General features: G+C 53.9%; 3 protein-coding genes across 6 annotated transcripts; 1 reads left to right on the top strand and 2 right to left on the bottom strand.

Annotated features, from left to right (window-relative positions):
* The first annotated feature begins 372 nt into the window (after window positions 1–372).
* Window positions 373–18,497, top strand: SLC4A2 (solute carrier family 4 (anion exchanger), member 2). 2 transcript variants are annotated; one of them, XM_006873688.1, is made up of 23 exons: window positions 373–562; window positions 2,845–2,958; window positions 4,685–4,850; window positions 4,981–5,225; window positions 5,309–5,427; window positions 6,923–7,155; window positions 7,251–7,393; window positions 8,479–8,659; window positions 13,017–13,152; window positions 13,260–13,425; window positions 13,558–13,672; window positions 13,779–13,963; window positions 14,061–14,286; window positions 14,408–14,623; window positions 14,702–14,850; window positions 15,017–15,211; window positions 16,107–16,361; window positions 16,480–16,569; window positions 16,720–16,886; window positions 17,218–17,471; window positions 17,559–17,728; window positions 17,996–18,169; window positions 18,265–18,497. In XM_006873688.1, exons 2-23 carry the CDS (start codon window positions 2,908–2,910, stop codon window positions 18,343–18,345), a joined length of 3,717 nt encoding a protein of 1,238 aa, XP_006873750.1. In that variant the 5' UTR covers window positions 373–562; window positions 2,845–2,907; the 3' UTR covers window positions 18,346–18,497. The 2 variants fall into 2 exon arrangements, with proteins under 2 accessions (XP_006873750.1, XP_006873751.1); XM_006873689.1 differs by lacking the exons at window positions 373–562; window positions 2,845–2,958 and adding an exon at window positions 3,517–3,624.
* Window positions 18,498–18,596: 99 nt separating this feature from the next.
* Window positions 18,597–22,843, bottom strand: FASTK (Fas-activated serine/threonine kinase). 3 transcript variants are annotated; one of them, XM_006873685.1, is made up of 10 exons: window positions 22,647–22,843; window positions 21,489–21,911; window positions 20,814–20,993; window positions 20,530–20,669; window positions 19,894–20,107; window positions 19,636–19,795; window positions 19,325–19,416; window positions 19,106–19,241; window positions 18,913–19,027; window positions 18,597–18,813 (listed from the first exon to the last, which is right to left on the bottom strand). In XM_006873685.1, exons 1-10 carry the CDS (start codon window positions 22,726–22,728, stop codon window positions 18,706–18,708), a joined length of 1,650 nt encoding a protein of 549 aa, XP_006873747.1. In that variant the 5' UTR covers window positions 22,729–22,843; the 3' UTR covers window positions 18,597–18,705. The 3 variants fall into 3 exon arrangements, with proteins under 3 accessions (XP_006873747.1, XP_006873749.1, XP_006873748.1); XM_006873686.1 differs by having other exon boundaries at window positions 18,706–18,813; window positions 20,895–20,993; window positions 22,647–22,728; XM_006873687.1 differs by lacking the exon at window positions 21,489–21,911 and having other exon boundaries at window positions 18,600–18,813.
* Window positions 22,844–23,514: 671 nt separating this feature from the next.
* TMUB1 (transmembrane and ubiquitin-like domain containing 1) lies at window positions 23,515–24,558 on the bottom strand. Its single transcript, XM_006873684.1, has 2 exons — window positions 24,153–24,558; window positions 23,515–23,866 (listed from the first exon to the last, which is right to left on the bottom strand). Exons 1-2 carry the CDS (start codon window positions 24,530–24,532, stop codon window positions 23,515–23,517), a joined length of 732 nt encoding a protein of 243 aa, XP_006873746.1. The 5' UTR covers window positions 24,533–24,558.
* Between the last annotated feature and the right edge of the window lie 1,174 nt (window positions 24,559–25,732).

Genomic DNA, 25,732 nt, shown 5'->3' with positions numbered 1-25,732 from the left:
TGGACCCTTAGAGGCAGTAGGATTGGTTTGATTGTTATTTTTTCGCTGGGGGTATCAACAGAGTTTTGATTCTGATAGTTAATAATTCTTCCTCCCGAATCTCCGGACCATTCTGTCTCCCTTTTCTTGCCCGTGATTGCGAGTGTGAGGCGGCCTTGTTTTCTTCCAGAGCCTCCGTAATCGGGTGGCTAGGCGGCAGACCGGCCAGCCCAGAGCGGGAGCCCAGAGATGACCCCAGAACTGCGAACTGTGGGCTGGACAGCCAGCGAAGATGAGAGGCGCCGAAGCCCGCGCGACTCACAGGCCAGACAGTGCCTGGGAGCGCGCTTCTGCGCCGGTCCCTCCCCGCCCCCATCCGGCGGTGCCGCGCACGTGCGCCGAGGGGCGCGCACGCAGGGGGCTGGCTTGCCCGTGGCGCGGGGGAAAGTTGAGTTGCAAGAAGTTGGAAACGGCGGGGGCGCGCCCCGGGGTGGGCACGGGGGCGTTGTCGGGAGCGCGCGGGGGAGCCCGAGAAGGGGGAAAGTCCCTGAGACCCCGGGAGAACGAAGTCCACAGCTAGCGGGTAAGTGGAGAAGAGGTGGCGGGGGAGGGCCTGGGCCGCGGTGGGAGGAAGCGAGGGAGAGGGAAAGGGGGAACCCGGGACTCCGGGTGGGGAGGGAGTGGATGTAGAGAAAAGGGCGGAGACTGGGGTACGGGGAACCAGGTCTTGGGGAGAAGGATGGGGAACCAAACAGTATGGGTCGGAAGCTGGAATCCCCAGGGCTCGGTGCTTAGAGTTCCCTGAAACTCGATTGCCATGCCCCCTGCCACCAGGAGGGGTTAGTCTCAAGAAGGCTTCGCCAACTTTCCTGACTTGGTGGATCCCAGATGTCACCCCTCCCTTGCGACCCCCTACATTATCCTTCAGGTCCGTTCTGGGCACTTAGCTTGGGGGTTGCTGGAGGCTTCCGCCCCCGACCTCCAGGTTGGGAGGCGGAGCCGCGTAAAGGGGGGTGGCAGATCAGGTTAGGACAAGGGGTCAGCTTGAAGAGGGTGCAGCTAAGTGGGAATGAGCAAGACAAACCTGGAGTGGAACCTAACTCCTTGGGGACCGGTTTGTCTGGGTGGGGTGTCTGTGCTGGGTGTTGTGGGGCGGGGGAACAGTGCTGCTAGAAATTCAAGGTCCATTTTATCCTTTTCCTCCTACCAGCCTCACTTAGAAGAGTTGTGGAATGTACAAACTCATTTGGGGATGGGGTGGTTAATGCCCAAGTGGGGGTCAGGGGTGCTAATCCCTGGGCCGGGGGAGAGATGCTAATCCTCCAGGCGGGTTCGGGCTGGTCCCGGGAATGTGCCCCCACCCCGGATTATCGGCACCGGCACCGATGCTCTGGACAGAAGCTGCTTTGTGTTCTCCAAAGGCGGGGGTGGGGTGGGGATAGGGGGAGTAGAAGGAGGAAGGGTTGGTGGAGGAGCACATTGAGGGCACAGCCTGTAGTGGGGGCGGGGCATCTGCAGGTGCTCTGGACAGACATTCTCCCCACACCCTTCCCAGGCTGGTGCCTGCCCCTTACCCCCAGGCCTGTGCACCTCTCCCCCATACTGGACAGACGTGCCCTGGCTGAAGGCCTGCTGAGAGGGAGGTGAGGAGAGTGGTCAGCTGAGTTACAGGCTTGCCAGGAATGTGTTGCCCCAGGCTCCCCACTCTGGACTGACCCCATCCCAGACCAATATTATTTGACCCTTCCAATGTATGTAGCCCTAAATAGGGCAACCGTCCTCCAACAAAATATACTGTATTTCTACCGTATGAGAGGCTTAGGATCAGGAGCCCCACCCCACCCCCCGAGTTTGCCCCACTCTGAATGAGTACTCTGATTTGCACTGATTGGGTTTTCAAACCTTAGCTGCCTTTCTGCCCTCCCCATTCTCCATACCCTTTCAACCCTACAGTCATGGTCAGGAGGGTGTCAGTCCAGCCACTCAGATTTTCCTTCCCCAGGCTAGGGGAGGGGAGGGATGGAGACCGGTCCTGCTCCCTCACACCTCTTTCCCCAGGGTTTCTGTGTCCACCCCTCCCAGCCCATCACGTGCCCCTCCCCCAGTATAAAACTGTCCAGCCTGTGGCCATGGGGGTGACCCTTTCTTCCTCCCACTGAGTGAGTTAAATTAGTCTCCTCCCCTCTCCCCCACAGACCCTACACAGAGCCCCAGGAGGGGGCCCTCCGCAGGGGTAGTTCTGCCATCTAAACCCAGTGTTCCTAGCAGCTCTCTAGTTCTTTTTTTTTGACTCTTGCCCTCTCCTTTCTGTCTGGGCAGCTGCCCTACCTTTACCTCCGTCACCATCTCTACTGCACTCAGTGTCTCACCCCCCACAACCTCCTGTCATCTCAGTCCCCTTTTCCAGTTTGCATCTTCAGAACCTCAACCAAATGTTCCTGTTCCTGGCCTGGCCTTTCCCTTGGGTTCTTAGTTTCTTTCCCTGCTCTTTATCTCTTCCTGCCTGGGCTCTGTTGCGCTTTCTCCAGTGCTGGGCCTAGTCTCCTTGCTGTCCTTTTTTTTGCACCCTTTTCCACCTCTGTCCTTCCTCCTCACTCTGCTTCATCTTGGCGCCTTTTGTGGGTCTCCTTGCCCTCAGTCCTCTCCACCTCTCTCTTTTTACTTCTCTTTGCTTCCTATAAGCAATTATCTTCTTTGCTCTTTCCACCTCTAAGGACCACTCCAAGGCCCTTCATAGTCCAGAAGGTCCGGACATAGCAATAAGACTCATGTGGTCATTGGCAAAGCCTCTCCACATAGCCCTCGCAGGACTGGGCACTTTCAAATCTGACGCCTCTCCTTGGTGACTGGTTCTCTTCCATACAGGTTATGCCGCCGCCCTATTGCCCTGAAAGCAGCAGCGACAGCGAAAAGGGCTAAGATTCCGCCATGAGCAGCGGCCCCCGGCGCCCCGCCTTGGGCGCAGACTCTTTCCGCATAGTGAGTATTACACAGTCGCCCTCCAGTGCCTGGCCAGACATTAGCCGCCCCACCTGTCCTCCTGACAGGGCTCAGACAAGGGCCAGAGTCGGATGTGGCCCGCAAGTATGTATGTGTGTGAATGAGGCGGTGGGAAAGGACGGGAGTGGGAGTGGGAGGGGGCAGCAGCATAAGTGGGAGGGAACACTGCAGTCAAGGACATGCTCTGCTCTAACTCTGTATGGATTGTGGTAGGGATAGGGATCGGGACTTCCAGCCTGGGGAAAGAAGTTGAGGCTCTTTTTACCTGAAGGTGTGTGTTTAGCCTCAGCAGGGGAGGAACTCTGGGAACCCTGGGACCCTAATCTGGCAACCCGTTGTTCTGTCTACCCTTAGAAACCGCTTTCTCTTGTTCTGGGTGTAGTGCTTTGAGCTGCTGGCCCCGCCCCTTCCACCCCACGTGCTACTTAGGCCCGTCCCTCCCAGCCCCCCACGTGGCCACCGCCCCACGTGTCCCCCGCTCGACTTTTCCTGGGAATCTAAAGATTAACCAGGTGCCACAATCAGCCCAGTTATTGGTCACTTTGGCTCAGCCTGGCACGTGATTGGGAAGGGACAAGACAAGTCCCCTCCCCCTCCTTCCCAGGTTCACCCCTGCCGGTCATGGACTTCCTCTTGCGGCCTCAGGTGCGAGGGGTTCGAGACCCCCCCCCTTCCCTGCTCCTGGGCTAGTCCCTGCACTCGCTCCCTGCCCCTTTGCTATGTCCTTGCTCCAGAAGAGCTGCTTATGGGGAGAAGGGCTGAGCTCTTGGAGGGACCGAGTAGAACTGGAGCAATGGACCAGTCAGGAGCTGTCCCCTCCAAAGTCCGAAACAAACCCTCAGATTCCTACCTTAAATCCAATATCCCTGCCACTCCTGTCCCCACCTTGGTGCCTCCCCAAGACCCGCCCTTCTTCCCTCCCCTCCTCCCCTTGCTCTTCCTGGCTCTAGCAGCTGGCACTGCCACGGAGGGGGCTCCATACCCCTGCCCTTGAAGATCCCTGAGATGCCCTTCAGGTCCAGAAGCTCCTGAACAAATATTTGGCGGTGCCTGGAGCCGTGATCAGCAGGGGGTGGGTGGTGGGGCTGGACCAAAGCCTCAGGGGCTAGGCAGCCAGCAGGCCGATAGCTAGACTGATAGCTAGAGTGAGCTGTCCCCAAGTGCTGCTATTGCTGCTGCTGCCTCCCTCTGCCGCCGCCGCCGTCACTACCACCACCGCAGCTGCTGCCCAGCCTCTGCTGGCCGGTGCTCCACTCCCGCAGGATGACTCAGGTGGGGGAATGGGGGCGGGGGAGGGGGGTGGTGCGAGGGAGCTGGCTGAGAGACCGGCCTCAGGGACCCGCTTGGGCCTCCTCAGGCTGTAATTCTGTGGTGAACCGGTGAGCATGGGCTCTACCAGCACGTTGAAGTGTAGAAGCTGCTACCACTCCAGGAAGCAATAGGTTTAAATTTTGACTCTGGTGAGTCCAGTCACTTAGCTTGCCTGTAGAAGTTACTTTTTGAAAAGCTTAGTAGCTGAACTCCTAGCCAAAGGGAGTTTGTTCCCTCTCAGCTCTAGTGTGAAGACTCACACTACAGCCAGTGTGCAGATTTCACAGCAGGTCCTTTAAGCTGGGTGCTTCCTGGGTCACTGAGTAGAATGGGGCTTGGCGGTATGACTTTTGGTGAGTCCCTGTGTGTTTTGTGTACCCCTTCTTCCTCCCAGCCAGAGCCAGAGAGCTTAAGCCCTGGGACACCTGGCTTCCCTGAGCAGGAGGAAGATGAACTTCACCGCACCCTGGGTGTGGAGCGGTTTGAGGAAATCCTACAGGAGGCTGGGTCTCGAGGAGGAGAAGAGCCAGGCCGCAGCTATGGGGAGGAAGACTTTGAGTGTGAGAGGAACTGCAGGGAGTGTGCAAGGAAGGGGCTGGGGTCCTGGTGGGAGGGACTGGGGCTACAGGCCAGGATGGCAGGGGGAAGGAAGTTGTATCTGCTCATAGCCAAGTCTCCCCCCTTCTTCAGACCACCGTCAGTCCTCCCACCACATCCATCACCCATTGTCTACTCACCTGCCTCCGGATGCCCGCCGCCGCAAGACACCTCAGGGCCCAGGACGGAAACCTCGAAGGCGTCCTGGAGCCTCCCCCACTGGGGAAACCCCTACTATCGAGGAGGGTGAGGAAGATGAGGATGAGACCAGTGAGGCTGAGGGGGTCCGGCCACTTGCCCAGCCATCATCCCCTACCTCCACACCCTCTTTGGTACAGGTTAGTGGAGGCAAAGACCCCTGGGTGCTGTCTGCAGGGTCTCTGGCTTGGTTTGGCCTGCTCACATTTGGTCCCTGCTATAGTTTTTCCTCCAGGAGGATGATAATGCTGACCGGAAGGCAGAAATGACTAGTCCCTCTCCCCCTCCACCACTGGCCCACCAGGAAGCAACTCCTTGTGCTACCAAGGGGGCCCAGGCTGGGTAAGTATGCTACCTTTCAGTTAGCAGGTGTTCCCCGGCAGGGATGTGTAGGGATGTGGGGAAGAACACGAGCATTATAGTCAGAGACTGGGGTGCAAATCCCAGTTCTGCCTCATACTAATAATTTGTGCACAAAACTTAACCTCTTAGAGCCTTAGTTTGCTTGTCTGTAAACCAAGAACAATAGACCTTTCTCACAGGGTGATAGTGATTCAAGAGACTGGTGTGAATGAAGGCTCTAAGTATTTAGCCTGAAACAGAATAGAGACTGCTGCTTCCCTTCCCCGTGCCCCTCACTGGGGCTCTGATAGAGCAGCCTCCATCATTGGAGCAGAGGGATTGGACTGACTGACCTCCAAGAACCCTCTGGGGCCCCAAGGATTTGAGAGGAATAGGAGGGAGACCCTCTCCTTGTTCCTGGGGAATTGCCAATGCACTTTAGTTAGAAACCAACTGTAGACACGTGAAGTGGCACTAGAACAGGTTATTTTGTCAAACAACCTGATTCAAGCACCAGTGGTATTGGTGTGTAGGAGTGTGAACCAGAGAAGGCTTCCTGGAGGAAATCACTTTGAACTAGATCTCAAAGTCAGCCCTGTCCCATACTTGGTGTTTATCTGGGTACCAGGCTGTGGGAAGGACTTTGGAGAAGTGAAGGACTTGAGACTGCCCAGGCCTGCTGGGAGAATGTGGTATACAAAGAACTTGGACTCTCACTGTGGGCCAGAGCCTAGTGGGGTGGCAGCATTACAAAAGTGCATCAGATATGTTGAGCTGGCACAATGAAACAAGGGCATTGAGTGATAGTGTGCACAGAGAAAGCCTGGGGGCTTGAGTTTGGAGATTAGGGAGGCTTTAGATGCTGGGGAGAGAGTTTAGAAGTGATTCAATGGTAGACACTGGTATACTCTTGGGATGGCAGTGAGAAAGAGAAGTGGTTCTAGTTCGGGAAAAAGGAGTAGAAGATGTAAGTATTTGTAAGAGACAAGGAGTTAATAGCTTTCTTACTAGGGTAAGGTAGCTACACTTTCAAAGGCCCAGTTTCGTACCCTTCATTCCATTTAATTAAAGATGTGGACTCTGTGAGTCTCCTAAGCCTGCTGGGAAGAGGTACGCCTGGGCAGGAAGGAGCAGGGAAGGGCCAAGGGGACTAAGGCTCAGGAGCATCTGTGATGAGCCAGGCTTGATACTGGGTACTTTTCCAGAATCTCACCTCTCCCAGCATCCCATGAGACTGGGCATCACTGCATTTTTCTGGTGAGGAATTTAATATGTTCAGAGATGCTTTGAGTGATTGCTCAGGGTTGCACAGCCAGTAAAGAGTACAGTCAGGATTTAAGTCTTGGCAGTCCGTTTCTACATGCATAGTGCCCAAGATTGGGGAACCAGGAGGGGCTTGGTCTGATGTGATCCCATTCCTGGTTCCCCTGCACCGGCTGCTGATCATGGAGAGGAGGCTGACTTAGTTTGGCTAACAGCTGCTCTGTCTATCCAGAGCCGTGGTGGAAGAGGTGGTAACAGTGGCCAGTGGCACAGCAGGGGGTGACGACGGGGGTGCCTCAGGGCGTTCCCTGACCAAAGCCCAGCCAGGGCATCGGAGCTACAACCTGCAGGAGAGGAGGCGCATTGGGAGCATGACTGGGGCCGAGCAGGCGCTGCTGCCCCGTGTCCCCACGGATGAGAGTGAGGCCCAGACTCTGGCCACGGCTGACCTAGACCTCATGAAGAGTGAGTGCTGGAGCCTGGGCCAAACCCAGTGTTGGTGGGGAAAGGGGGAAGCAAAAAGGGGAGACCATGATCCAAATCCCAATTCTTCACCACAGGTCATCGGTTTGAGGATGTTCCTGGTGTGAGGCGGCACTTGGTGCGGAAGAATGCCAAGGGATCTGTGCCTGGCAGCCGGGAAGGGAGGGAGCCTGGCCCCACACCCCGGGCCCGGCCCCGGCCACCCCACAAGCCCCATGAGGTATTGTTCTCTGCTTCTATTATCCCCTTTTCCCTCTAGTCCCCACGAGCCCCTTCTGCCTACCTCTCAGACAAGCTGGGATCTTTTCACAGGGTTGCCATTAGTGGTAGTACACTGTACAATAGCACCACATGTAAGAGGGCACCCTTCATGGCTTGGCCATTGTTGACTTGTGTATCATGACCATTTTCTGGTAGAGGGCAGTGAGGTGTTTGAAGAGGAGGTTCCATTTTCTGATTTGAACAAATGAGCTTGTGGTGGCTTTTTATAGCACTGCGTTTTGTTTTTCAAAGTCCAGTCATCTTGGTGCTCTTATTTAAACTTCCCAACAGTCTGTGAAGATGGCAGCACAGAGGGTACCCACCAGTAAGCAGGTGCCATGACTTGACCAAGTTACTCAGTGACTTACCTACCTTTGTAGGTATTGGTATAGGCCTGTGGTCCTAAGCCCTGTTCCCTCCATTGTACTTCTTCACCTTTCTATTGAGGTGTAGCAGACAGAATAAAGTGCATTTGTGTTACGTGCACACAGTTCAGTGAGGTTTTAGACCTGTAAATACACATGGATAACTACGACCTAGACCAAGATACAGAGCATTTCCAACACAAAGAAAGTTCTTTCATGCCTCTTCCCAGTCAGTGTCCCTAAGAGGTAATGACTCTTCTGCTATTCTCAATTAGTTTTTCCAGTCCTTGAATGCATATTAATTGGAATCAGACACAAGGGGATTCAGAAAGTTCATTTTTTTTCACAGACTTTGTGACGTTCCCTCAAGTATATATATAGGACCCTGGTCTATTCAATATACACTTTTTATAATTAAAAGAAGAGTTTTTCTTTTAATTCTCAAAACAGCCCTTTGAGTATTATTAGCCCCATTTTACAGATAAGGGAAACTAAGCCTCAGATTGGTTAGTGACTTGCCCAAGATCCCCTGGGCCTTTAGACAGCTGAGCTTCTGCAGTGTGTACTGTGCTGTGCTTTCCAGGGTTCTACCCTGTCCCTGCTACTCTCTCAGGGACCAATCTCTGGGGACCCCTTCTGGCTCTACATCCTGACATAGGCCCTCTTATCTCACCCTAAGGTATTTGTAGAGCTAAATGAGCTGCTATTGGACAAAAACCAAGAACCTCAGTGGCGGGAGACGGCTCGCTGGATCAAATTTGAGGAGGATGTAGAGGAAGAGACAGAGCGCTGGGGGAAACCTCATGTGGCCTCCCTGTCCTTTCGAAGTCTCCTGGAGCTTCGCCGGACACTGGCCCACGGTAAGTGCCCTATGTATGTACTACCCTTTTCACCTCCTGCCAATCTTCTCCCCAGGACGTTCCATGCTCCTAAACTCTATCCTCTGAGGACCAAATGGCCAAACGCCCCCCAGATTTGTATTGTGCAACATGGTGCATAACGTTAGCTTCATCCAGGAGACACCTGGCCTGCTGGTCAGGGTCTGATGTTGGGTGATTTCAGAGCAGGAGTCACACGAATCTTTTTATCTAGCACTTTCAGCAGACAACTTCTTCTGAGTATTTTCAGATGACTGAAGTTGATGCTAACATTTTTAAATAGTTTGAATGGAGACTGCTCTGAGATGCTTATCAGGCCTCATGGCCATTTTAGGAAGACTCTGAAGAATGTGATCTAACCTGTAGGACTGTTTAAACTACACTAAATGGCCAACAGCTGCAGGGCTTTCGAGCCCTTGCATCTGATGTTTCTGCTATTTGCTTGTTTCCCGTTTTGCTTTTCACTCCCGCCCTATAGCTGTCAAAGGCCTGTATTAAAGCAGACAAGGGCTAAAAAAACCTCATGTTAGAATTGTTTCCAAACTGAGAATAAATAGGCTCTGACTGAGGCTTGAGGACATGTCTGGAGGTTAGGTGCCAAAGTGCAAGAGCTTTATCACAAGGCTTCGTGATCTCTCTCCTTTCTGTTCGGAGCTTTTTGGTTTTCTGTGTTCTTTGGTTCTGTATTCTTGAAAGGTGACCTTGCTGGTAAATGCCCTGGTAACTTTTTTTTTTTTTTTTTAATATGATCATGATAAAATATATTTCACAAAATAATTGCTTTCTCAACCACTATTAAATACACAATTCAGTGACATTAATCACATTTACCATGCTGTGCAACTTTTATCTTTTTATAAAAATTTGTCATCACCCCAAACAGAATCTAGTCCCCTTTAGTTAATGACCCCCCATTTGCTCCTCCCTCCTGACCCTGGTAACCAATAATAAACATTATTCTCTATACACTCTCTACAAATATCTACAATATTTGTTCATTTGTGACTGATTGATTTCGCTCAGCATGATGATTTCAAAACTCATCCACGTCATAACATGTGTCAAGACTTCACTGTTCTTTATGGCTGAGCAGTATTTTATTATAGCTCTGAACCACATTTTGTTTATCCACTTAGGTTGTTCCTGCCTTTTGGTTATTGTGAAAAGTGCTGTAGTGAACATTGGTGTACATGTATCTTGCTGGATCATATTGTAATTCTGTATTTAATAATACTGTTTCCACAGTGGCTGTACCATTTTACGTTCCCACCAGCAATACACGAGGGTTCCAGTTTCTCCACATCCTTGCCAACACTTATTATTTTTCTGTTAATAGCTATTCTATTTGGGAATTCTGGTGAGGCGCTGTAGGATAAACACTGGAGGTTGGTTTGAATCTCAAGGTCAGTGGTTCAAACTCACCAGCAGCTCCTTGGAAACCCTATGCAGGGTTGCTTTGAGTCAGAACTGACTCAATGACACTTAACAACAACAACAGTTGGAAGTGAAGTGGTATCTGATTGCGGTTTTGATTTGCATTCCCAAATAGTTAAGTGCCTGATTGCACTAGCTAAAAGTTGACAGTTCAAACCCATCCCGAGGAGCCTCAGGAGACAAGCCTGGCGAACGGGTGCAGCTCTATTCTGCATACATGGGGCTGCCATGAGTCAGACTTTGCTTGACGGCAGCTAACAAGAATAGCACTCACAGTGTTGAGACTCTTTTCACTTGCATGCTGACCATTTGTATCTCTTGGAGAGATGTCTATTTGAGTTCCCTGCCCATTTTTAAGTTGGGTTGTTTGTTGTTGAGTTTTTATATTTTGGATAGCAAACCTTAACAAATGTATGATTATCAAATATGAAAGGAGTGGTTCAAAAAGTTCATGGAAAAATGGAATTTAAAGATAAACGAATTTTTCCACGACCTTATTGAAGCCCCTTCAAATGTTCTCCCAACTATAGGTTGTCTCTTCACTGTTTTGGATAAGTCCTTTGATACCCAAGTTCTTCATTTTAATGAAGTCCATTTAGTTGAATTTTGTTGCTTTTGCTTTTTGTGTTGTGCGAACCAGTACAGGGGAGACTAAGATCATCCCCTTTTGATGCCAAATTGTGTGGTGGTAACACATCCTACTTCACACTTCACTTGTGTATTGTGGAAGTCTCAGCTGCTTTTCTCTGTTCAGTTCAAACCCCAACTGTCTACTCAGCCCTTTTTGCTTTCATCCCTGGGTGGCTAGGGTCATTGGGTACTGGCTGTAGGTCTGGTAGTCCGCATGGGTTCCCTCCATTTGAGACCAACCAAAACCAAACCCAGTGCAATTAAGTTGATTCCAACTCAGCAACCCTGAATAAGGTTTTCGAGGCTATAAATCTTTATGGGAGCAGACAGGCTCAGCCTTCTGCAGAGCGACTGGTGAGTTTGAACTGCTGACCTTGTGACGAGTAGTACAATGCTTCTCTTATAGTTCTACCAGGGCTCTTTCCAAATTTGGGGTTTTCCTCTACCCTCCTCGGTACCAGCTGCCAGCCAAGGAGTCCACATGATTCCCTTCATTGCAGACCGAGAACTCGCTGGAAGGACTCACCGAGCTCACAGGAGATGCCGTATTTACGATAAGAGTTTTACTCTACCAAAAAGGAATCTAAATGAAGAGACTCACAGGGTGAGGTCTGAGAGGGTCACAATATGGAGCTTCCATGTTCCAAAGAGGTCCCTGGTCCCCACCCATACCATGTGAGCCTCCATGATCAGTGCCCTTATTGGCCTTCCACATGGCCATTATCTTGGCTAGCAGTGGGCCACAGGTGGCCCTTCTTGATTTGATGAGTCTCCATTCATTAGGCTCAGGTGTTGGTATAGCTAGACATTCGAGAACAAAGGCCAAGGAGCTTTCAGCCAGGGCTTCAAACTGGTTCATTTTGGCTTGATCCCTTGCTGAGAATCTATGCTTCTGCCCCAGATAATACTAAATCAGAATCTGCATTTTAACAAAATTCCATAAGCATTACCAGGAATCTTATTAAAATGTAGATTCTGATTCGGTATATATGGGATGGAAAGGCAAATTGTGTGCGGGGATTCAAACCAGAAAGAGCAGGTTGAATCCTTTTTTCTGCAAGGTGATTCCACACATATCCAAGAATGTTTTGTTTAAAACTTAGTCAGTCCTAAAGCATTACTCTTGGAGACCTGGTGTGCCCCTGTGGATTAATGAGCTGGCCTGCAAGGTCATTTGAACTGCAAGGTCTGTGGTTCAAGCTCACCAGCAGCTCCTCAGAAACCCTATACAGGGTCGCTGTGACTCACTAGTGGCTCAACAACACACAACAACAAAGGATTACCCTTACGTTTTGTTTTTTGTTTAGTTTGTACATTATGTCCTTGATGTGTTTTGTATTAAGTTTTACATATGGTGTGAGGCATGAATTCAACTTCATTCTTTTGCACTTGGCTATCTAGTTATCCCAAGGAGCTCTGGTAGAGTAGTGGTTATGAATCTGGCTGTGAACCGCAAGGTCAGCAACTCGAAACTACCAGCTGTTCTGTGGGAGAAAGATGAGGTGTTTTGCTCCCATAAAGATTTACAGCCTCAGAAATCCTGTACAGGGTCGCTGTGAGTTGGAACTGACTCCATGACACATAACAACAACAACAATATCTAGTTATCCCAGCACCGTTTGTTGACGAGACTCTTCTTTCCCGCATTGAATTCTTTTCCCTCATTTGACCATAGGTATATGGGTTTATTTCTGCACTGTCAATTCTGTTACATTGATATCTGTCTTTATGCCAATACCAGACTGCTTTGTTCACTCTAGCTTTATATAGTATGTTTTGAAATTGGAAAGTGTAAATCCTTCTATTTTTCTCTTTTGCAAGATTGTTTCGGCTCTTTGGGGCTGCTTATGAATTTGAGGATTGGCTGCCATGGTAACTTGTTAGGGGGCTTTCATTTCTCTTTATGTGGCCACCATGTGGACCAGACTGCAGATTGTCAGTGTCTGGTTCTAGAGGACAGAACTAGACTCCAGAGTGGGCATCTAAGAGATGTGCTGTGTGACTAAGAGAGGAGTTTTACCAGCCAGGGGGAGCACCTGGGGAGTGGGCAGTTGAAGAGGAAGAGGTTGGCCTCATCACTTCTCTGATAATTGAGCATACATATTTCTGCGGATGGACATAAGAAGAAACTGAGGCCAGAAAGACCATGAAATTTGGGCCCTGGCAGCAGAACAGGATCAGAGCTGTCTAGACCCTGCTTAACCTGGCTGTTCCCTATCTTGCCCATGTTTCTGAATCTGGGGACCATGGCCCTTCCATGCTGCCCTTATTCCAGGGGCTGTGCTTTTGGACCTGGACCAGCAGACACTGCCTGGCATAGCCCACCAAGTGGTGGAGCAGATGGTCATCTCAGACCAGATCAAGGCTGAGGATCGAGCCAATGTGCTGCGGGCCCTGCTACTGAAACACAGGTGAGGCCCTGCCCAGGAAGTGTCCTTTTCATCCTCACGCTAACCCTGTCACCAGCCCTCCGCTCTTCATCTGTCCTTTTTAACCTCACTGCCCTCTGCCCCACCAGCCACCCAAGTGATGAGAAGGATTTCTCCTTCCCTCGTAACATCTCAGCTGGCTCCTTGGGCTCCCTGCTGGGTCATCATCATGGCCACGGGGTGGAGAGTGACCCCCATGTCACTGAGCCACTCATTGGAGGCGTACCTGAGACTCGGCTGGAAGTGGAGCGAGAGGTGAGGGGAAGAAATGACTGCCCGGTCTGGTCCTGGTTGCAGCAGGCTAGCTGCAGGGCTTCGAGCTGGCCTGAGGAGTGCACAGGAGGACTGGGCCTCACTGGATTGAGCTCTGTTCTCCTCTTCCCCTAGCGTGAGCTGCCCCCTCCAGTCCCACCTGCCGGCATCACTCGCTCCAAATCCAAGCATGAGCTGAAGCTGCTGGAGAAGATTCCAGAGAATGCAGAAGCAACTGTGGTACTTGTAGGTATGTGGGGCGAGTCTTGTGGCAGCGATGGGCAAGGCTGCCAGGCCTTCAAGCACGGGCCTCCACCCTGCTGCCCTGCTCTTGCCCATGACACCCTTTTCCCTAGGGTGCGTGGAGTTCCTGTCCCGCCCTACCATGGCCTTTGTGCGGCTGCGGGAGGCAGTGGAGCTGGACGCAGTTCTTGAGGTACCTGTGCCGGTGCGCTTCCTCTTTTTGCTGCTGGGTCCAAGCACCGCCAACATGGACTACCACGAAATTGGCCGCTCAATTTCCACCCTCATGTCCGACAAGGTCAGCTCACCCCCCACCCATCTTGCCCAGCATCTGGTCTCCTGGGGCTCTTGTCCTCCTCCCTGTGCACCCACTGACTGTGATCTTGCTTTGGTAGCAATTCCATGAGGCGGCCTACCTGGCAGATGAGCGAGAGGACTTGCTGACTGCCATCAACTCCTTTCTGGACTGCAGTGTGGTGCTGCCGCCCTCCGAGGTACAGGGCGAGGAGCTGCTGCGATCTGTCGCTCACTTCCAGCGCCAGATGCTCAAGAAGCGGGAGGAGCAGGGTCGGCTATTGCCCACCGGGGCCGGGCTGGAGCCCAAGTCTGCCCAAGACAAGGGTACGGGCCAGTGCAGGGCCTGGGACTGGCTGAGCTGCCGTGGGGATGGATTGGGGTGGCCTTGCCTTTGGGGAGCAGAGAGAGCTCTCTGCCAGGGCGCTGATGGAGGCCTGGGTTGCAGCGCTCCTGCAGATGGTAGAACCAGTAGACACAGCCGAAGATGATCCCCTTCGGCGGACAGGCCGGCCCTTTGGAGGCTTGATCCGAGATGTACGACGCCGCTACCCCCACTACCTGAGTGACTTCCGAGACGCACTCGACCCCCAGTGCTTGGCGGCTGTCATCTTCATCTACTTTGCTGCCCTGTCTCCTGCCATCACCTTTGGTGGACTACTTGGTAGGGAGGCTTTGAGTGGTGGGAGGGTGGGTCCCACACGGCACAGACTGACAGACCTTGGGCTGGTTCTGCCATCAGGAGAGAAGACACAAGACCTGATTGGGGTGTCCGAGCTGATTATGTCTACAGCGCTCCAGGGGGTGATCTTCTGCTTGCTGGGGGCTCAGCCGCTGTTGGTGATCGGTTTCTCAGGGCCGCTGCTGGTCTTCGAGGAGGCCTTCTTTTCGGTGAGGGTCCAGCAGGGTATCCAAATGCTGCTCTGGGGCTGCCCCTCCTTTTCCCTCAACCCTGAATCCAAGGTATTCTCCATTTGCCCCATAGATTTTGGCCTGCCCCAGTTATTTCATCACCCCTCCCTAGACTATGGAACTGATTGGAGCCCTTGTACCCCAGTTCTGTAGCAGCAACAACCTGGAGTACCTGGTGGGCCGAGTGTGGATTGGCTTCTGGCTGGTGTTTCTGGCCCTACTCATGGTGGCCCTGGAGGGCAGCTTCCTGGTGCGCTTTGTGTCCCGTTTCACCCAGGAGATCTTTGCCTTCCTCATCTCTCTCATCTTCATCTACGAGACCTTCTACAAACTGGTTAAGGTGGGCAGGCCCTGCCGAGAACTTGTTGGGGGTTCAAGATAAGAGGGAGCCAGGTGGAGTTCTTTCCCTTCTCTCGAGCCTTACTTCTGAATTTGAGCCCAGGCTGACACAGAACTTCCCCTGGGGCTGTAGTCTCATGGAGCCCACCAACTGGGCCTGGTCTTCCTCCTGCTCCCAACCACCTTCCTGTCTTCCAGCACACACAATGGGGCTTTAGGTCAATCTCTTACAAATTAACATGGGTTAACATATGCTTGATTAGATACCAAACAGTACAGAAGTGCCCAGAAGGAAAGGCCTGGGATATCGCCCTAGTCAAAATTGGGTGTGTCAGACCCATATCCCTTTGATGGGATTACAAGGAGACTGTTCTCCCTTCAAGGTTCAGCTGGAGTCATACTGCCCTGTCTTCCTGAAGCAGGGTAGCCCTCCAGTCTTCCCCTCTCCACGCCCCCTCCATCTTTACTAAGCTGACATTATACTCTGCCTCCTGATGTGGCACCAGAGGATAAACACTGAATCCCAAGGTTGGTTTGAACCTTAAGGTTGACGGTTCAAACTCACAGCCATTCCTCAGGAACCTTATACTAGGTTGCTTTTAGTTGGACCCAACTTGTTGGCACTTAACAACAACCTCGTGCCCTGGAGTCGTGGTATGGCGCTGTAGGATAAGCACTGGACTGCTGACCACAAGGTTGGTGGTTCAGATCCACCAGTCACTCTAAAGAAACCCTACACAGGGTCACTATGAATGGTAACCGACCTGATGGCACTTAACAACAAGCTTGTGCCACGCCTGACTCTGTGGTCTCCCTGCCTTGCTCTGTCCCCATCCTGGCATACAGCTGAGCCATGACTGGGCTCACTGATGAAATCTTGTTGGTCCTCTCCCTAGATCTTCCAGGAGCACCCGCTCCATGGCTGCTCAGTCTCCAACAGCTCAGACGCCAGTAGTGGCGAGAATAACACATGGACTGTCACAGAAGCAACGCTGGGGCCGGGCAACGGGAGCTCAGCGGCACAGTCTGGGCAGGGGAGGCCCAGAGGCCAGCCCAATACAGCCCTGCTGTCACTGGTGCTCATGGCCGGCACCTTCTTCATTGCCTTCTTCCTTCGCAAATTCAAGAACAGCCGGTTCTTTCCTGGCCGGGTAGGGTGTGAGGGTTTGAAGGCTGGAGGGAGTGGGGGTGTGAAGGTAGGAAGTGGTGAGCCAAGGAAGGGGCTAGCCCCAGTGGGACAGAAGACCTCTGAGCAGTTTTTGCCCTTAGATCCGGCGAGTGATCGGTGACTTTGGTGTGCCCATTGCAATCCTCATCATGGTGCTTGTGGATTACAGTATTGAGGACACCTACACGCAGGTAAGGCATAACCGTATCACTGGAAGGAGGCACTGCCTGGCACTGGGCTGCCTAAGCCCAGAGCCTCTTGTGAAGTAGACAGTATGTCTTTCCACAACGTATCCTTGGCATTCATCCTGCCTCTCTCCCATCCTGTCTTTTACTCTGCAGAAGCTGAGTGTGCCTACTGGTTTCTCGGTGACAGCTCCAGAGAAAAGGGGCTGGGTCATCAATCCCCTAGGAGTGACAACCCCATTCCCCGTGTGGATGATGGTTGCGAGTCTGCTGCCTGCTATTCTGGTCTTCATTCTTATCTTCATGGAGACTCAGATCACCACGTGAGTGGGTGAAGGGGCTACACATACAGGACCAATAACCTGGTTGTATTGAGGGGACAGAGCCCCTGGCCAGGCTGGGAATGCAAACCAAATGAGTTGTGGAGCCTATAGGCCTTAGAGGACAGGCTGCTGGATGTGATTTTGTAGGTAGTATATAAAGTTCCTTAGCACGTGTGAGCCTGAGAGTGCTGTGAGGGGGCAGGGTAGAGGCTGGCCTGGCAGGGCTCTCTGGTGACTACATTGGTGTAGGGTACCAGGTCCCAAATAGACAGGAAGTGATTGGCCCAGCTGCCTGGGCTGACCATGGTTTAGGAGCCCTCTCACTCCCCAGGCTGATCATCTCCAAGAAGGAGCGCATGCTACAGAAGGGCTCTGGCTTCCATCTGGACTTGCTGCTCATTGTGGCCATGGGTGGCATCTGTGCCCTCTTTGGCCTGCCCTGGTTGGCTGCTGCCACTGTCCGCTCCGTCACCCATGCCAATGCACTCACTGTCATGAGCAAGGCTGTGGCGCCTGGGGACAAGCCCAAGATTCAGGAGGTCAAGGAGCAGCGAGTGACAGGGCTGCTGGTCGCCGTGCTTGTGGGTATGTTTGTGTCTTGCCCACCTCTCCATGGAAACCCTGGCAGGAGGGGAAACCTGAGCTAAATGCTTCTTGTCCTGTCTCCTCTAGGCCTCTCCATGGTCATTGGAGATCTGCTCCGGCAGATACCACTGGCAGTGCTCTTCGGGATTTTCCTGTATATGGGAGTTACCTCCCTTAATGGGATCCAGTTTTATGAGCGGCTGCACCTGCTGCTCATGCCGCCCAAACACCACCCAGATGTCACCTATGTCAAGAAGGTAAGACCTTCTTAGAGGATCCCAGGTTTCTGTCCATCGAGGTTGAATAATAACCCTTCAGCCCCAACATTTATCAGTCAGCCATCATTTACTGTCCGTGCTGTACAGTCTGGGCTCTGGTAAGCACCCAAGGTGCCTCCTTCCCCACCTTTGTCATTGAGTTTTTGGGGTGTGTCAGGGCCTGGACCTCATCTCCAGGGCCTATGGCTGGAGGCTCCTGGAGAAACCTGGACTCATCAGTCTCTATTCTACCCTCCTGCTCTCCAGGTTCGGACCCTGCGTATGCACCTGTTCACAGCCCTGCAGCTGCTTTGCCTGGCTCTGCTTTGGGCTGTCATGTCCACAGCTGCCTCCCTGGCCTTCCCTTTCATCCTCATCCTCACAGTGCCACTCCGCATGGTGGTGCTCACCCGCATCTTCACTGAGCGAGAGATGAAATGTGTAAGAACATCCTCCTTTCCACCCCTCCCTCCCAGTTACCAGAAATGGTCCCAACCAGGGAATGTCTTCCTGAAACCCACCTTCCTCCCCAACAGCTGGATGCGAATGAGGCGGAGCCAGTGTTTGATGAACGGGAGGGTGTGGATGAGTACAACGAGATGCCTATGCCTGTGTAGCTGCTGGCTGGAGGGACCAATCTGAGGGACTGATGGACAGAGGGACCAGGGGCTAGGGTGATGGGTCTTACCACTCCCTCCTTCCTCATTTTTATTTAAGTGAATAATTTAAAGTCCTCACCCCCGCAGTAAAATGCTTTGGCCCCCACCTATCCCTGGCCTTTTGGTCTCTGTTTGGGGTTGGGGGGCATGAATGGAAAAGAGATCAGGAACCTGTCTACTGTTCCAGAAACCAGATGAGCAATGGGAATGGAGACGGAAAGGGACTTTAATGAGAATCAAAATAGAAGGGAGGAGCCAAAGTGCAAATTGTTTGCCCCCCTTGGGTGGGGGACCATCCTGACCCACTCTACTTCCCCCTCATCCTCCTTCAGGCCCCCAGCGGAGGCCCAAGGCCTGGAGCTTCTGCCTCAGATAGCTCTTCAGCTGGGGCAGACCTCTCTGTGACTCCAGTTCCTCGAAGGGCAGCTGTGGAGAAGCAGGTTACCAGTGAGGCTGGAGGGGCCAAGAGTCAAAAAAAAACAACAACAACAAAACCCCAAAAATCAGGGTAGGGGCATCTCTCACTGGTAGGAGCTGGTAGCCCATCAGGCCAAGGTGCCGCTCCCTCAGGGCCCTGGAGCCCAGCAGCACTCTGCCATCCCGGCAGAAATGCCAGCGCTCTCGAAGCATCAGCACCACCCTGGAGGGACAGCAGGCCAAGGTCAGGGCCAGCAAATCCAAGAGAACAGGACACCCTCCCACACCCTGTTTCCCTTACCTTTGGGTGGGGTCTCGGGTAGTGGGGTTCAAGGCTTCTTGGCCTTGAGGACAGGACCTTGGTGGATATGGTAAGAAGGGGTCTTGGGTCCTCACAGGAAGCACAGCACCGTTACTGCTTACACACAGCAGGAAGTCTGCAGAGGGGGACAAGGAGCCCCGACCCTTAGCCACGGTCCCACCTCCTCCCCAGTCCTGCTGCCCATCCACCTGTGCTCACCTGTGCAATAGCCTGGTGGTACAGTCAGGTCCTGGCGGTACTTCTCCTCCCCCAGCAGTTGGCGCAGCCCCTCAGCTACTATATCCTTATGACTGAGGGAAGAAGGACACTGATGGTGGGAAGGCCCAGGCTCTCCAGAGGTCTGTCTTGCTCTAGCTCTGTGATCTGGGCAAATCCCTTCACTGCCTTAGATCAATCTTTGGTGTGACTGTTTTTGATAAGGCAGTTAGGATAATTCACAGCCCCTCTGGTTTTTCTTCTCTAGGATTCAGAGCTAGTTCCCTCCCCTTACTCCCAGCTGCCCCATCCACCTGTACTTGCAGCGGGCACGGTCGGTGATAAGTGGCTGGGGAAAGATGGGCACTTGCTGCCTCCTGGGAAGGCGGGGACCCTGGTATCCTGGGAGCTCCAGCTCCACAGCTGTGTCAAGCAGGGAGAGGTAGCGACGCACAATCAGAGCATGAGGTGTGCCTAGAGGAAAGCAGGGGCTGGACACGCTGGACTACAGACCTCCATCCCAGGCCTCCCCACCACAGCTCATGGATGAGCTAGCTACCCAGTCTGCATACCACTAATGTGGTTGATGAAACCTGGTGAGAAGACAAAGTGCAGGGCTCTGAAGGGCAGACATCGCAACTGGCACAGTGACATCAAGATGTTGACAGTGGCCAGGGGTGTCACCCCTGCTTCTCGAGCCAGGATCCTCTCAAGACAGGGCATAAACTGCTGTTCCAGAGGCAAGTAGTTCAGCCGTCCAAAGGGCAGGACCAACTTCTGTACCACCTGTTGAGAAGCAGTTTATTACACAGCCGCAAGTTAGCATCAATTTTATAAACTGAAATTTAGGGAGCCTTGGCCTTCAAGCTTACGTAGCTGTGAACATACACACCAGGAGTTAAAGAGTATAAGCAGTGTCTTTAAGTCCTACGTGATTAATTAATCACCAAACAGACATCACTGTGGGGGCTGATCCTAATGGCTTTAAGGAAGGAGTGGGATCAATGAAGCCAAGATGGTGGTACTTAAAGCATGAATATTTATGGTTATGGAGAGTTGGACAGGTTAAACCTCAAGGCAACAAACAGAGCAGCCTAGAGGGGTAAGTTGGCTGCAGGAAAAAAATGGCATTAAAGCCAGACAGGTGGACAGGGCTGGCCTGACACTGGCCACAGAGAAGAGCAGGGAAGGGCGGGAGGCAATCCCACCTTGCTGTTGAGCTGGGCTTCCTGAACCACCAGGAAGTGGGCAATGGCTTCCAGAAGCTGGGGCTCCCGCAACCGGTGCCGAGCCAGGTGCTGGGCCAGGAGCACCATTACGTGAGGAGTTAGTTCCTCTGGCCTTGCCTCTGTGAAGAACAGCCTATCATGCTGGACTCTCGGGCCAGTCCTCCAGTGGGCTATGTTCCAACTCGGCCCAGGTGCCATCACTGTCTCCACGTCCTCAGCCCTTACCCCCCCATCATCCCACCTGTCTGTACCCACTCTGGCACCTGCCAGGCTGCGTATCAGATGCTGCCGTGGATGCCGCAGGAAATGGGGGCAGCTCAGAGCAGCTTCCAACCTCTGCCCACCATGAAGGACAGGCTGTACAGGGGGAGGTGGCTTCGGGGGAAGGCGGAACCTTCGCTCTTGCTCCAGGGCACAAACCAGGGGTCCATCTGATGGAAAGCCTAAGGGAAAGAGTCAGAGGAGATGGTAGTGGGAATGGGGCATGTAGGCTCCTCTGTTCTAGTCATGTGGCTAGTGGATCCCCAACCTTTCTCATCTCCACTTCCTGCTCTGGAAGGGTTGCTACAGTTTATGTGGAAACACTGGGAAATAGGAACATAGTGTCAGAACAGCCTATGGGGAAGGTCTTATGTAAAAAGTAAGTTCTCAGGCCAATTATGACAACTTTTAATGATTCCTAGAGCACTACATTAAAGAGAAGCTGGGTAGTATGCCCTAAGCTGGACAGAATGCTGTTTGACTCCTGATGTCCGTGTGGATAGAGGAGGGGCAGCAGCAGTCATTGTGCCAGGGTATTTGCCTTTCCTGGACAAAACCCTGAAAGGTGAACTCTGTCTTAAGCTTGGGTCCTCTGCTGCCCTCCTCTGCTTTTCCAATATGTCCCACCACCACCCCCTTCCCTGCCCCCAAAACATCCTCCTCAAGCCTTTCCTCACCAAGTAAGACTGCAAGGTGCAGACACACATGGATGGTGTGAATGTCAAAGGAGGGGCAGTTTCGGATGATGAGCTGACTCAAGTCCTGCAGTGTGACCTGCTCCACAGGAGGAGGCTGTGGCCGCGACCCCATGAGCTGGCCCAGACGACGAAGCGCCACAGGGTAGTGGTGGGCACGCACCTTGGTGGGGTTCTGGCTCAGCCATCGCAGTAGCTCCCCAGGGCTCCTTGCCTGTTCCAGAAGCCGCTGCAGCCCTTGCACAGGACCTGCATGGAGGCCTCCTCCAGAGGTCCAGTCCCCCCACTTGCTAGGCCCCAGACAGCAGGGCTGTACGGGTGGGAGCAGCAGCAGGCCAGACAGCCGAGCAGAGGAGGCCTGGGCAGAAAGCAGGACTCGAAGCATGGAGCTGGGAGATGGAGACCCTGAGGGGCAGCCCAGAAAACGGGGTGAGGTCTTCTCCATAGGGGAGAGAGGCCTACTGTCTACTCCTTACCGCACTCCCCATGCAGAGGTGCCCAGCACCAGACTCCTGGTCACTCTTCTGTGTGGCCTGCCTTAGCCTCCCCGCCCCTCTGACTTCCAGGACACAACGTGGTGCGCTCAAAGCAGGGCCACCGACAAAGCACCTTCCCGTGCGTTATCGCTCATCTCCTGACAAGCCCGTGAGGTCAATGGGGCAGGAAGTAGCTCCCAATTTCACAGATGAAGAGACCAGGGCCCAGAGAGACAAAGGCGATAAGCCCGAGGTCATAAGTGGGCTTGGTGGTCGCGCCCAGTCTGGAGCCCTGATCGGCCCGTACACAGACCCTTCCGACCACCCTCCCCTCCAGCTGGCGGCAGCGGCAGCACAGAGGGTGTAACGCGGGGTTTGCGGTCGGATGGTCCTGGACTCCATGCTAGGCGCTGCCACTTACCAGCAGTGTGACCTTGAACAAGTGGCTTCGTCTCTCTGCCTAAGTCTCCTTACCTGTGAAATGAGAGTGCAGCGCCCGCCTGGCAGGGCGCCTGTGGAGCCCGAGTGCCCAGCTTTGCAATGGCGCGAAGTCGGCGATGTCAGGGCCCCCACACCCACCCGGGCTTCGGAATACCGCCGGCACCGTCGCAAACACGAATTCCGCCCCACTCCCGCAGCCCACCCTGGCAGGCGCCACCCCTACATGGCTCCCCAGGCCCCGCGCTGGTCGCTCCCTCAGTCGGTCTCGGGGCCCGGGAGCCGGGCTCCCCCCGCGGCCTCCTCATCGGCTGACCGCCGAGTCCGCCATCTTCCCAGCAGCCCCCGCACCGCAGCCCCAGACGCCAATCCCAGCTAGGTCCTCAAACCGCAGAGACGTGGCTCCCGTCAGGCCCAGCGCGCATCGTGCCCCGCCCCGGAAGGTGACCACATGGCAAGGGGGCGGGACAAGAGTAGGGCTCTGGGGCCGGTGAGACTAAGGTACCGGGAATGGCTGAGCAGAGGAAAACCAGCTGCTGCCCTATGAGAGGTGAAACAGGGCCAGGGCCCGGGCCCACCCACTCCTTGCTCTTCACTCCTTGTATTCCCAGTGGGCAAGGACTCCCAGGCTCCCCTGACCCCTCACCACGGGCCCCACACACCCAGACACAGCACGAGTGAAAACTCACAGTTTTTTAATGTGCACAAGTTCCAAAGAACAATCCTCTGTCCCCCCTTCCCCTTCCCTCTAGCAGGCTCCGTCCATCCTTGGGTCCTCGGCAGTTAAGATGGGCCTAGTGGGGTTGCCCCACTCCGCCCAGGGCCTAGGCAGCGACAGCAGCTGCCTGACCCTGAGGAGTCAACTGTCAGTGGGGGCTGAGGACCAGCAGCCCCAAGAGTAGGCTCAGCACCATGGAGGTCACAGGGAAGGGTCTCTGCCAGTCCTCGGAGTCCTTGGCTGCGGGACTCTAAGCTCCAGGACAGAGAGAAGAGGCAGGCGGGAGAGGCAGGCCTGGGCAGACAGCAGCTCCCACTGTGTCGTGGGGAGCGAGGTCCAGAGGGGCTGGCAGCCCTGCCAAGTGCCCGTGGAGGCACTACGGGCGGTACATGGCAAAGGCCAGGAGACTGAGAAGCAGAGTGAAGCCGGCTAGGCCCAGCGTGGCGGTCAGGGGGAAGTAGGGCCGATACTGGACCTGGCAGTACCAGAGCAGCAGCAGCAGCAGAAGCAGCAGGGGCAGCAGCAGACTGCCTATTTCCAGGCCGGAGGGGCCTGGCTCCAACCCCGGTGGGCACGGGGGATGTGGAGGGCTGACCCTTGTGGACACGTGGCAGTGGAGAACGCAGTTGGGAGGGAGGTGAAGGCTGCCCAGGGTTTGGGAATCGTCTCCTAGAAGTTGCCCTTGGTAGATGAGTCGCACCTGCTGTTCCCGGCCAGGAAACTGGGTCCTGAGGAGAGAGGGCCCTGGGTAAGAGAGCAGGCCTCAGCCAATCCCAGTCCCTGCCCCAGGACAACACCCCCACCACCTCCCCTCTGCCCCCAACCCAGGTCTCAGCCTTGGTGGGGCAGTCTGCTATTAAGGGACAAGGACTGGACTAGCATGTCATTTGGGGATCTACGTTCCCTCATTTGTAAGAGGAGCTCATCTCTGGTGACCCTCCTGGGTCTGTGATCATTCCCATCCCATTCTTTAGCATTTTGCTCAGAGTCTCCTCCCCCTATGGCACAGCTTACCTTTTCAAGGAGCCGATGGTGTCCTGGGGCCAGGCCCTGGCCACCTGCTCTGAATCATTGAGGAATTTCAGCCGAAGCACAAGGGGCTGCTGTGGGGGGTCTGGTGTTGCTGGGAGCCCTGGGCCAGGTTCTGGCTGTGCAGCTTGACCTCTGTGTCTCAGGCTGGGGGCCTCCGGTCCAGGGGCTGTCCCTCTGAGGCTACTCGTAGCGGTCATGGCTTTGCTGGGCTGTGCTGAAGTTGGGGTCCCTGACGGCTGGGGTAGTGGATCAACCCTCTCGGTGGTATGTGTTGAGACCCAGGCAAGGGCCAGCACCAGGAGGCAGGCAAGCACCGCAAAAATGATGGTCACCTCATCACCCACCCCTTCAATCAGGGCCATGGCACCCACCTTGCCTGCTGCGCTACTGAACTGAAGAGGCACAAAGAATCCATGAGGAGCTTGCTCTCTGGCCAAGACTCTATGAACGTCAACAGTCTCTTGACCCCACTCCCACTCTCCCATAGCCCATGCGCCCTGTAGCCAAGTCCAACTCGGCACAGTTGGCACCAATCTTTTCCAACGTGCCCCTTCCACATCACCACATCCAAAATAGTAACTTTAGATAACCCGAATTCTAGGTTTTTAACCAGCTCGCTAATTCACCAGGAGTACTAGTGTGGCCAGGACTCCTGGTAGCGTAGTGGTTACGAATCAGGCTGCTAACCTCAGGGTCAGCAGTTCGAAACTACCAGCTGTTCCGTGGGAGAAAGATGAGGCTTTCTGCTCCCGTAAAGCTTTACAACCTCGGAAACCCTGTACAGGGTCGCTATGAGTTGGAACTGACTCCACAGCACATCACAACAACAACACTAGTGTGGCGCTGTTGGATAAGCACTGGATTTCTAACCACAAGGTCAGCAGTTCAAAACCAGAAGTTGCTCCTCAGAAACCCTATATTAGGTCGCTAGGAGTGGAAACTGACTAGGCACTTAACAAATCATTCAAACTCCATCCCTAGATAAAACCTTCTGAGTAACTCCTCCCCTAAACTCAACTCCCAGCAAACTTCACCCCACAGCTAAGCTACTCCTCCCTCTACTTGACCACAAAGCTTATTTATTCCTCCTTCGCTAAAGTTTCTTCTAGGCGGGGTGAGGGAGTTGGGGTGGGGGAGGGATGGAAAGGAGCCTCTAAGTTCTCGCTCTCCGTAGTCATTTAACCCATTTACCCAAACCCCACCCGTGGCACAAGACTACAAGATACTTCCCCCATTATCAAAAGCCAAACTCCGCCCTTTGGCAAGCTGAAGTCTCCGTGGTTTGCTACCTTCAAGTTTACTCGGCCCCTCCCGACCTATTCCGCGCCTCCTCCGGAAGCGTCCCTAAATCCACGCCACTGCCAGACTCCGCTCCCGGAACGCGATACATCACCCTCCCACTTCCAATTCCTCTATCAGCCTCCCGTGCTCCCGCCCCAGAACCACGGAAGGCACAGCGGTCCCGGCCGGGGCGGGGCGGGAACCAGCTGGGAGCCAGGTCGGCTGGGCAGGCGCGGGCCCGCGCAGTACTCACCGCCGGGCCCCGCCAGCTCCATGTCGAC

Source organism: Chrysochloris asiatica, unplaced genomic scaffold (assembly GCF_000296735.1).
Source record: "Chrysochloris asiatica unplaced genomic scaffold, ChrAsi1.0 scaffold00249, whole genome shotgun sequence".
Classification (NCBI taxonomy): domain Eukaryota; kingdom Metazoa; phylum Chordata; class Mammalia; order Afrosoricida; family Chrysochloridae; genus Chrysochloris; species Chrysochloris asiatica.
This window is presented reverse-complemented; position numbering and strand designations above follow the sequence as displayed.